This window comes from Aptenodytes forsteri, unplaced genomic scaffold, assembly GCF_000699145.1.
Source record: "Aptenodytes forsteri isolate BGI_AS27 unplaced genomic scaffold, ASM69914v1 Scaffold284, whole genome shotgun sequence".
Taxonomy (NCBI): Eukaryota; Metazoa; Chordata; class Aves; order Sphenisciformes; family Spheniscidae; genus Aptenodytes; species Aptenodytes forsteri.
The window spans coordinates 1,823,640-1,835,409 of NW_008794445.1; the positions used below are offsets into that span (position 1 = coordinate 1,823,640).

Below are 11,770 nucleotides of genomic sequence, written 5' to 3' on the forward strand. Positions count from 1 at the left end.
CGTGGACGTGGGGGGGCTGGGAGCAGAGAGTGGGGCAGTGGCTCTGTTGTCTTCTGAAATAATTGGGTATGGGGATGAAGGATGCTGCGTTTCAGTGAGTGGCTTTCTGACCCGAGCTCGGAGACCTGTCAAGGTCAGGTTTAGCAGGAGTTGTGTGGTTTAAGGCCGAGGAGAGCATGGAGGTGGGCTAGGTCTGGCCTCGAGCTAGTGTACTGGTACTGCCGTACACCCAACTGGGAGCGGTGCCTGTCAGGGAAGAGGCATGGCGCTGGCAGCTGGATGTGGGGGTGTTTTGCCTCTGCGAGAGGTGGGCATTCCCACTTCCTGAGGACCAGAGGCCTGCCTGGCACAGGGACATTCTCAGCTGCCAAAGGCCGCCACTCCGAAACATGCAGAGCCCTGGACCGGGTCGCTTCATGTATTTGCTTCCAACTTGTTTGCTGTGGATGCCGCAGTGAAAGCAGGAGGTACGAAATACCAGGAGGGATATTGATCCTTGCTAGCCTCCCCCGGCAAATGGCTTGGAGTTGAGTTTCCTCAGTCAGTCTCCCTTTTGCAGGGTGACTCTGAGGGGGGAATGTGAGTTTCAAGAGGCAGCCAGTGAGTTTGGGATTGCTCGGGGGCATGGTGTTAGGCTGGAGAAACTGGCTGAGCTACTGGAAGGAATCTGCCCCGACCTGCCACCATAACCCTGCGTGCCCCGGCGCTGCTGGGAATCTGCCTCCCGTCTGCTCTAATCTTTGGTAGCCCTCGTAATGCAGGTAGGCATCGCCCCACCTTGCCGTGCCTCTGGCATGCATGCGCTCCTCGCCTGTCAGCAAAGCCCGGCGGTGCGTACCCTGTTGCTTTCTGCTCCAGGGCTGGTGGTTCTTCCTCTGATGTTGCCTGAATTGACCAAATCCTCTTTTCTGAGCTGGCCCCAGGACGGCCTTTTGCCATGGCATCAACCTCTAGCAGGCAGAGGGTTGACAGTGACTCCACTGTGGAGCTGCGGTGTCCATGAAGAGGGCAAAACAGGCCTGCTTCTTACAAGCAGAGGCTGAACCAGGTAGGCTAGAAACCGAACTGCTGCCTGCTGTGTTTCAGGTGGCTGGCACAAAACCCTCAGCGTGGCGTTCGGGAACCACCGAGAGCCGAGACGTACGATGGCTTTGCATTGCTCTGGGTCTTGAGGAAGCTGCATGGTCTTGTGTCCCAGCAGCTCCCGGGTGGTGTAGCTTGCTCTGACCAGCTAGGATAGAGCCTCTGAAAACACTCCCAGTCGCAAGGCTGCTGGAGGGGAAGAGGCAAATTAAGGACAGGAACACTTGCAATTACTGTGTTTCTGAAAATTTTTTTTTTTTTTTGGTGAGTGGCACAGTAACTGGGAACTGAAAAGGAGAGGTTCAGCAAAAGCTTACAATAAACACCACTAAAACCACTTGATGGCTTCCTGTTAACCATATTTACCATCCCATTAAGCAGCAGCAACTGCTCTTAAGTTGTCAGTGGGCTTAAATCTGCTCCTGGCAGATGTCCTAACTAAATGCTTCACAGGTCCTCTGCACGAGCTGTAGTGTAGAGACAAAGCCCAGGGCCTTACAAGGACATGGCATGTTGTAGAAGGATTTTCAGAGGGTGGTCAGGAGAGTAGCGTCATTTCATCTGATTCCAGCTTCTTCAGCCTGTCCCGATTTGGAAGTGGGAAGATCGGATCAGAGGCAGTAAATCTCCTGATGGCGGAGGAAAAGTAGTTGCCCTTCTTTTCTTCTAAAGTGGTTTCAGTCAGCCCGATAATGGGACTTGGCAGGGATCTGCGAGTACGTTTCTGACCTTGCGTGGTCTTCCTTTGTGCGGGGCTGTCCTGGCCCGCGTGAGACAGCCGTGCTGCTCCCTGAAGGCTGAAGTTCCTCTGTATTCAGCTGCTTCCCCACTTCCCTGGGTCGCAGAGGGGAGGAACGAGCACATCCATACAAGAGCCAAGCTGGACCTCTCTTCTCTACCTGTGCAGCACTGTTCCTCTGGCACCCTGATCTTCCGGGCTTTCTTTTGCTTCTGTGGTGGCTGTTGGTCTGTCCCAGTTGTCTGACCCTGCCCAGAGGCCCCCTTGTTGCACTACTGTGCTGGTAGGTGACACACTGCGGAAAAGGCTGTCGTGAAAAGCCGTACGGGTAAGTGAGGCTGAGGACAGCTTTCTGCGTGGCCTCTGATTTGAACACAATCGCCTTGGGATGAGGCAGGTGGCATCGGAGGGATGCTCCCCTGGAGAGCTTTGAAGCAGCTCCTGCAGAGCTCTTGGAAACACTAGAGGTTTTGGTTTGGGGTTTTTTTTTGAAAGAAGCAGACTGGAAGTGCTCAGTGTCTACTGAATCTGGCTAAAGGTGTCTTGAACTGACCACCAAGGATGAGGTGCATACCTGCGGGACCTGTCTGTTGAACCATGAAGCTGAAAGTCCCTGACTCTAGCTCTGCTACTGTACACGCATCGCTTGGTTTCACTGCCTCTCTCTCACAATCAGGGAAATGCGAAACCTGGATTTAGCCGCTGACTGTGTGATCTCAGGGTGAGACATTTAATCTCTTCTTTTCCCTTGTCAGTTAAGCTGGAAGCATCCAAGCCAAATTTGGCAGTGGACTGTGGGGATGAATGAGTTTGTTTGCTCAGTGCTGTGGAAATCTAAAGCACGAAATCAGTGTTTACAAGGCATTTGCCACAGCTTAGTGAAGCAAAAAGCATCTTTCAGTGTCCCAAGCTGTGCAGCCTCCCCGGAGCTCAGGGGAGGTTCTTGGCATTCGGGGATGAGAAGAATAGGAGAGCATGGCACATGCCTTTCAAGTGCCGAGAGAGAGGCAGAGGCTTGAGGAAAACAGGAGATGAGCTGTGCGCTAGAAATGCTGTTTTGTGTACCTGGAACTGTGGGTTCGGTTACAGGCAGGGTCACAAATCTAATTTGTTCCTTCCCATGTACTGCCTGCATTTCCCTGACAAGGCCTGGAAAGCTGAAGGCTTGTTATGCGGCACTGCCGTTAATGTGCTCATGATTTATATTTGAGGAATCCAGGAATTTGCTCTGGTTTTAGCTGTACGGCACACCCTTCCCCCTTCCCTGGGTCTGCTGTGCTCCCTGGCAGCTGCCCTAAACCCCGGACTGCTTAGTGGCTCTGTACCTAATTAGGTAAGCGCTTGGGATGTTATTTGCATGGAAACATTACTCCAGGATATGCTACGACGCTGGGGTTTGCTGAGTCAAGACAGTTGTTCAACTGGGATAGCCAGAGTCTTGCCTATTCTTACATCCGATCCCTTGGACTGGTATGTTGTCAGGAGAGGAGCCTGAGCAGGGCTGGATGAAAGGCTGCTGAGATCAGGGCAAGGAAATAATGTGACATGCAGCCACATGTCACGGAGCTGTGGGATGGCAAGTTCTGGTCTTTCTGCAGAGAAGGCGGTTTATAGAGAGGAAAGGGGTGACTTTCTCCCATGCCTGGGAGGCCGTGCTTCTTGCACATTGGTACAAGGAATGTGCCCGGAGCCGCAGGGATGCTGTGTGGCAAGAGTGGCACGTGGGAGCACTCATGTCGGGAGTGATGGAGATCAGCGCAGTCCTGCTTGGCTTGTTCGGAGAGAGAGCTGGAAAATGCAGCGGAGAGGAACTGAATAAACTGTGATCCCTGGGGCCTCGTAGTGATGGACCTCAGTATCTCGGGTAAAAGCTGAGAGTCTGCAATCCTACGTTAGTGGAAGAAAAAAATCTTCTGTCCCCTCGCTGCTTGGGAGCTCCCCTGTTACCTCTTGAGCTTCACGTCCTCTCTGCTGGCATCTGCTTTCCCAGGCAGATTTGCCTTGGTTTACTAAAACAGGTTTGGTTCGCTGGGGCAGAGTGGATTGGACATTATGTTTTGTCTGTCAAAAAATACTATCCCAGCCCAGGCCACCAAGGAGTCTTCAAGCTTCCAGCTGCACCACTCCCATATCCTGAACGTGAGGGCATTCAAAATGAAGGTCATGAATGTTTAGAAGGCAGTTGATATATAACTTTGCTGTCATCACTTCTCCTGTGTTCCCAAGCTGGTATTTTCTTTAAAAGGAAAAAAATACAGCAAGGTTAAAGGGGTTTTCTAGGGGGGGAAAAAAAAAAAAGACTTAGGGAAAAAACATCTCCCAGTGGAAACTAGTCATAAATACAAAAAAGGCGCTAGTTTTCACATCAAAGGGAACGCTGCGGCTGAAGTCTTTTCTCACCAGCGTGTAGAGAGGGAAAAGTTGCAGTATTTTGTACAGGCTGAGCTCCGTGCATGTATTTGCATGGGCTTTCAGAAAGGTGCTTAACGCAGAGCTGAACATCCAGCCCATCTTCTGCCTATCTGCCGCATTTGCTCCCGCAGCAGCGAGCGGCTGCAGTTTCATTTATCTGGGAGGGAACGGCACCAGCAGCCTCTTGCTTTTGCATGGAGGAAGTGTAATTTTATGGTGGCACAGGCAGCTGGTAAAATCTTTCTGAGCTTATCACGGACTTCCTCTGCAGCATTGGGAAAGGCGCGCGAGGGGCTTCGAGAAGGGGCTGGTTGCCGCGCGGTGCGGTGCCGGGGCGGGTTGCGTTGTTCTTACAGGAAAAGGCAATAAAATCCAAAGGGGGATGGAGGAAGGGAGGCTCCTGGAGCCCCTCTCCGTGGACGCATGGCTGAGGATTCACCGTCTCGCCCGATTCCTGCGCACCACCTTTGGGGTGGGGAACATGCTCCCCCCCCTCTAATCTGAATTGTCTTTCTGGGTCGGCCTCCCAAGTTTTGGCACCTCTCTCTGGGCTATTGGGGTGGCTTCGCCTGACCCTAAACGTCTCTGGGCTGTGTCCTCCTCTGTGAATCCAGCTCACAGGCACACCGAGCTGCTACATGAGGTTTTTTTGGTAACGAAGCTGAGATCCTTGGCAGGAAGGGTCTGTAATCAGTTTAGCGTGATGCTGTTTTCACACATTATACCCACACGCACATGCAAAAGGCATAACTAACTCCTTCCTGTATCTCTCCCCCTGTGTTGAAAACCTGCAGACCACTTTAACCCTCTACCCTCTGCTCCTCTGACAAAGGCAGCTAGTTGATCCCTGTGGCCGGGCTGATTTGATCCCCCGAAGAGATCCAGGGGAGCAAGTGAAATGCCACAACATGTCTGGGTTGGGAACTGCTGGGGTTCCTCTCTGTGCCCTGAGCGCCTTGCATTCAGCAAGCTGCCTCGCTGTAAAGGCTGCAGCCAAGGATGGTTTGCTGTGTACTGCGAGTGTTGGGGGGCAAGCGAGGACAGAATTGTAGTTTTAAGATCTTCTGTGTCACCCCAAATCCTGGGGTGACCTCAAATCCCTGAAGGTAGTGCAGGGAGGTCTGTCTAAGGACCCTCGTAGGAGGGAGAGATCTAGTGCAGGGGCTCTTTCTCTTGAGGTAGGGGATCTGCTTCCCCATCCTCCTCCTGCTGTTGTGCTGGTGGCCTTGGAGGGGCAAGTTCGGGGTGATGTCATGCACCCTTCAGTGCACCGGTGTGTTGTGCTAATCGGAACGTGGCCCTGGTATTTCTGCAGCCTTTAATCGCGAGGGCAGAAGAAGCGGGTAACAAGAGACGAGAATGACATTTTAATTTCCTGCTCACCACCCATTTGGGACTTGCTTTCTTTTTTTAATTGCAATTTCCCTTTGGTTTCTTTGTCCCTTTACAACCTGAAATCTGCTTTGCCAAGGTTTTGTTTATCTAGGGTCTTATATGTTGAGTTGAAAGGTTGGCTGTCCTGAAAACCTGCGTGTGGTGGCATTGGGGTATTTTTCCTCTGCACATCATGTGGCTTTTTTGTGCTTTCTCATTTCAGAGACTTTGAATCTCTCTCCAAGGATGATGTCTATGAGAATAACCGCTTGGTAAGTCCCCATTATGCAGTGCACAGAAGGAAGAAGGGACATGAGAATGACTTGATGGAGGTCATGTGGTGAGGGCATGAGAAAAATCTGTGTTTGTAAGTAGCAGGCAGGAGCTTCTCTGGAAACATAAGGGAATCTGAAACATCAGTTTCCAGCCTGTACTGAAGAGAAGAGAAGATGGTTATCCTGATAGTTGCCAAGACAACATCTCAGGTGAAGATTAAAATGGTGCAACACCTTCTTGACCTCAGCTGTTCCAGACTTGCAGGCAGTGGAAGCAGGAAGCTAGTTTTACTCCAGGCATAAGAAGAGAGGAAGGTCATGCTGGACGTAGGCTGGTCTGCAATGTTCCCCTCCTGCTTGGGACAGCTGGAGCCAACAGCAGAAGCAGGCAGCGGGGAATGGGGAGATGCCCAACCCCAGGGGCTAGGGGTAGGTAGGACAGAGCAGCAATAGCCTTGTTTTTTTTTCTGAGAGAAAGACCTAATTGCTGCAGGCCCCATCTGATAGTCCGTGGAGAGACATGGGCCATCACCTTCCCAAGACGAGTTGAGCTAGGTCATTTGGGTTTTTTCAGGATTGGGGCTCTCCAGTTGGGTCCTGGCCATGCCCTTTCCTAGACCAGTTGGCCCCTTTCAGCCATTAGCAGCTGTCTTTTCCCACTTGAGAGCCACGCAACAGGTTTCTTGTCCTTTTAGTGACCCCTAAGCTGGGGTGTCTCCTTGCTCCCTGCTGCTTGCAGCCTTGTGTTCAGCAAGGCTCAGTCCAGAGAACCGTCTTAAAGCCAGGCTGAGCAGAGCTGGGTGTCTACAGTGGGCATTTCACACCCCCAGTTACTGCAAATGTCTGTTTTCATTTATTTCTCCATTCCTTTTCTTTAGATCCCACAGCCTGCACAGCATCTTGTGCCCCAGAGACCAGGCACCTTCAGTGTTTATCCACACCCTGCACCTGGTACCTCACCATTCAGTGCCCACACCACTCCCATCCCCTCCTGACTCACTTTCTCTTCAGTCCCTGCTGTAGTCTTGCATCCCCTCTCCCTCGGAGATCACTGTGGGTACGCCGCCCTCAGCACAACAGCGGGATGGCTGATATATAGCCAGTTATTCACATACACTGCTAAGTGGGAAGCTCTCAAACAGCTATTTTCTTCCTTCACGCCTTCCTTTCAAGTAGTCGTGTATGCAACTGTAGGAGCTGTGTGCTTCTTATCACGATGTCCTTGTCATTTCTGCTTGCTGAGACACAGAAAAGCACTGAAGTGGCTTGTGCGTGGCAGGGTGCTGGCTGTTGAGCTGGGATGGCTATGTTAACTGTGGGAGGAGAAGATGTGGCACCCCAGAGCATGAAAGGATGGGCAGAGTCGGTGTTTCTGTGGGGTGAGCATTTGGGGTGACCAGGGACACTGCTCAGTAGAGCTGGTGTTTGGCTGTGTCGCTGGAAGTATCTGCCAGCCCTAGGCCCTTCACAGTGGCTCTGCTGGGCTGTTGCGTGAGGGCACTGGTGGTATGCCCGTTCACGGGTTGAAAAAACACTGGGGTTTTCTTCCAGTGAAAACTGAATCGTCCTGGGAGTTACCTTCCCTGTCCCAGTGCAGCAGCCAAATGCCAAGACCCCTCAGGTGGGAGTTGCAGGGGCACAGGCAGCTGAAATGACTTGGAGGAAAGGGCAGCTGCAGCAACTTGTTCCCTTGCTTCTGATGCCACCTTTCCAGTCAAGCGGCATGTCTGGGAGCCTCTCTGTCTGTCAGGGATGCCATAGGTTTACTACTTAACCTTCCCCAGGGCCCTTCCAACCTGATTTCTCTGTTATTTTTCAGAGAGCATCAGTTTTTTCTCCTTAACACCTCTCTCTGCTGTTCCTGCAGGCCTTTGAATTGGCAGAGCGGGAGCTGGGCATCCCAGCCCTGCTAGATCCCAATGACATGGTCTCCATGAGAGTCCCCGACTGCCTCAGCATCATGACTTACGTGTCTCAGTATTACAACCATTTCAACAACCCCAGCCAAGGTGAGTGTCCTCCCAGCCCTCTGGCTTCCAGTTTGCCTCCACTTGAGTACGGGAAACCCAGCGTTACACTGTGCTTCTTCCTTTCTATGGCAAATGGGAGCCGTGTGTGTTTGTGGGGAAGGGGAGAGGAGCGGGTAGTACCTGCCTCTCCTGGATCTTGCTGGTGCTGGTGAGGAAGGCTTGGAACCAGGAGTGGAGCAGGGCGAGGTTTCACAAGAGGTGGGGAGTGATATAACAGCTCAGGCTGCGGAAAGAAGAACGCCTTGTTTCTCCTCCCTCCGCGCTGCATTCCTACCACTTGGGTTGGGCCACCACCCCTGGTGCTCATCAGACCCCTTTGTGATCTGCTTTAACCCACTAAAATGGGAGAAAGCTAGATAGGCAACCCGCTTACCACAGCTAATTTTTATCAAATCAGTAAGCATAAGGCAACTGGAGGACAGAGGGAGGGGAGCCAGGGTGGAGTGTCTCAAATCAGCTCATCTGTCCTTGCAACTGCAACCTGAGCTGAGTGTTGCTCTGAGGCAGCTCTTCTAGGACATCCCTCCTGGGTGGGGATGAGGGCTCCAGGTCTCCTCTGCTCCGCTTTCTAGCCACAACGTCAGATAAATCTCTTCCACGTGCGTATACTTCTCCAGGGATGCTGGCCTCCCAACTGAGGACTCCCACTGGGGACTGGTGTGTGAGTGCCAGCCCTGACGGTCAAGGGATGCTTCACAGACCTGCTGATGGCCTGGAAGCCCTGGGGCCCAGTGGGCCACAATATATCAGCATCTACCCGGGGTGCTCTGGGCTTTAAGCATTGCTTAGGGAGTTGATTCCAAGGAAGCCAAGCAGCATTTGATGAGTAAATCAAATCACAGTGAGAGGCTGGTGTCCCTGGGCCACAGAAGGGGATCCACAGCAGTGCCAGGCTCTCTGGCAGCCTCGCAGCCAACCCATTATTAGTTTGTGTTTGTCTCTTCCACCTAAAATAGGCGCTGAAGTGTCAGGAGCAGCAAGTCCTGTCCTATGTCACAAGGCTAGATGATTTTTTTTTTTTCCTCCCATCCCCTTCCCCCACACGGGTGGTGTGAGTCACTGTTCCTCTCAGTGCCTGATCCTCCTTGCCTTCTGCCTCCAGCCAGAGTCCCTCCGCCTATGAAGCACCCAGCTGCTGCCTCCTCGCCTCCTCTGCTGTCCCACAAGAAGCCTGTGGCTGTGGTTGAGAGTCCCCCAGCACCACAGGTACCTAATTTCTTGATTCAAAGCCGGCCTGAGGCAGTGGTGCTCCCTGCGCTGCGGGTGAGGAGACGGGAGAGAGCCCGTCACACCGGGATAGATCTTTGCAGGGGGCTACCTGTGTATTTTGGGGTGGGAGGGGTGTTTGGGATTTTGGTGCTTTGGGGGACCCAGTTGAGAGAGTGGTTTCTCTCTAGGAGTCTGTGGACTGAAATTTGTCCATGGCAGGCAAGAGGTTGCGTGGATTTGTGCCGGATGGTTCCTTGAGCCACCCAGGGCACAAGCACCCTCCTTCCTATGGGAGGATAACCCTGTAGATGAGGAAAGAGCAGGAATGTGGGATTAGAAAAGCAGAAAAGATGCCTTTTTCTTTCTTGGCCCTTTATTTCAGGTTTCAGCAGATGTCTGAGATGGCACATTTTCCAAAGAGAGGGGGTTCCTCTTGCAGGTTGCTGCTGCCTGGGGTTTAGATTAGTCCCTTCCACAGCCCATCAGCCCTAGATAGGGGCAAGGCACCTTTCGGAGTGGCCCCTTCTAATTTGGGAAGAGGCAGCCTGCCTGTGCCTGGGCTTGGGGACAGCTGTTCTGTGCATTGTCAGACCCTGAGGTCAGCTCCTGAGCTTTGCCACAAGCACTCAGTGATGGGCCTTGCACAGGGAGCAGCTGCTCTGGATGAGCTGTGGGCTGGGGAGCGGCTCATGGCCCCCATCCTGAGCTGGGGGTGTGTTCTGCCTCAGGACGATGCCCCCTTGGACCCGTTGGAGCGATCCCAGCGCTCCACGCTCAGCAGTACCTGCGCGGCCTGCCGGCAGCACGTCCATCTGGTCCAGCGCTACCTGGCTGAGGGCAAGCTCTACCACCGCCAGTGCTTTAGGTATGTTTTAGCCAGGCCTGGTGGGGCGGCCGGTCTCCTTGGCAAACTGGAGGTCTGTGGCCAGCTGCACCCCGTCTTTGTGTGTCCGTGTCCTTGGGCAACATGGAGCATCGACAGTGCCCGAAATGGTACTGAAGAGCATCTGTTTGCCTGCCAGCCCCCTGTCCCAGTGGTCTGTCTAGCCCCTTGTGTCCAGCCCTGTGCTGCTTGGCTCCCCTACTCCCTGCCTCCCCTGCTCTATTGCATTTTCCCACTTCACTGACTTGGGATCCCAGCCCCTTGTGCTTCTCCCACCTCCATAAACCAGGATGCTCTGCCTCTTTACCGCCTGCCTACCCAGAACCCCCAACACCACCTTCTGATGAGGTCTAAGCCATGACATCATCCTACAGACCTCCTTCCACCTACACTCCACATCCTCAACTGGATATACAGGCTCCCACGCTGCCTGGGGTGGTGCTGAGCTCTCAGGGGAGCATGTGGAGAGCTGCAGACTGTTACCAAACCAAAGAATGACGGATTAGATGTCAGCAACTCTGTGGTTACTCCCTGGGTGCAGGTCCTTACCTGCAGCACCTGTGAAGTCATTTCACTTTGCTTTCCCTGCTCTGATAATGAAGGGATGAGATCTCTCCTGTGGGCCACAGGACAAGAGCTGGCAAGTGGGCAGCTGGCATCAGAGGACAGAAATATTGAGCCACTGGGAAGATACAGGAGGCCTCATTCACTTGTATAAACAGTTCCTGCCCAAGCCAGCTGGGGATGTATCATAGAAACTGTCTCAGGAGGGGAGCTGGGCTGGGGCCCATCAAACTTCCCATCTGCAGCTGGGGCAAAAGCAGGAGCTTTGGGGTGCAGGTGCAGCATTGCTCATGGGCCAGGAGTAGGAGAGGTGCCATGCCTGCCTTGGCACAGCTCATGGCCCTTCAGACTGAGCAGTGAGATCCCAATAATTTTATCCCAAGTGTTTTGCCTCCTTATGCTTTTCTTGTATCCGCCCCCCCCGGCTGATTCATGGGTGCTATTTGGTGGGCATTGTCCCGTGGCAACGTTTTCTGTGGGTTGACGGAGATAAAACCAAAACAAGCCTCTTTCTCCCCTTGTCCAGACTTGCCACCTCTTCATTTCATCATACCCCTTCTCTCTAGAGCCCCTGTGTTCTCACGTTTCTGCTCTTCATTTCAAAGGAAATCCCAGTCAACTGGACACCCAGAGCAGAATTCCTCACCAAAATTATCTGCTTGCAGTGTAGGGCAGCCAGCTGCTGTGAGCGCCAGGTATTCAGACAAGAAGGAACAGGCTTGGTTTTCATGGGAGTGCTTGATCAGCCCCTTGCCCTTGGCTTTCTTTCATGTATGCTATCCGCCTCCTTTCCCAGGTGGAAAAGGGCTGACGTGGTTGACGGTGCTGTGTATTACACTTGCGCCTGGAGGGCTTCATTAGGGAGGATTCAAAGGCTCAGCTGGGAAAGAGTGGATGATCCAAGGAGATGTGGCAGACAGCAAAGGACAGGGAAGCTATTAGCCCAGTTTCAACAGGCAAAGCAGAGCGTAAGAACGGCCCTACTGCAAGAATGGCCCTACTGCATCATTCCCTGGTCCTTCCAGCCAAATGTCGTGACCCTGGTGGGGGCCATGGTCAGCACCAGCAAGGGTGAGCACGAGACCAGGCTAGGCTTGTATGCTGCTTCTCCTGACTACTCTTCAAGCCTCCAGTGTAGGGATTTCCTGAGTTGGAAGTGGCGTCATTTTATTTAATACTCAGAGTTTGGGGGGGGGGGTTA

The 11,770-nt window shown here is 53.0% G+C and overlaps 1 protein-coding gene across 1 annotated transcript in view; it reads left to right on the forward strand.

The window, feature by feature from the left end:
- The window catches only part of MICALL1 (MICAL like 1), a 22,245-nt gene that overhangs the window by 1,131 nt on the left and 9,344 nt on the right, over positions 1 to 11,770 (forward strand). Inside the window, exons 2-5 of the mRNA XM_009290099.2 lie at positions 5,832 to 5,880; positions 7,751 to 7,892; positions 9,016 to 9,119; positions 9,851 to 9,987. Coding sequence (XP_009288374.1) covers positions 5,832 to 5,880; positions 7,751 to 7,892; positions 9,016 to 9,119; positions 9,851 to 9,987 — 432 coding nt within the window. The remainder of the gene's footprint in view (positions 1 to 5,831; positions 5,881 to 7,750; positions 7,893 to 9,015; positions 9,120 to 9,850; positions 9,988 to 11,770) is intronic.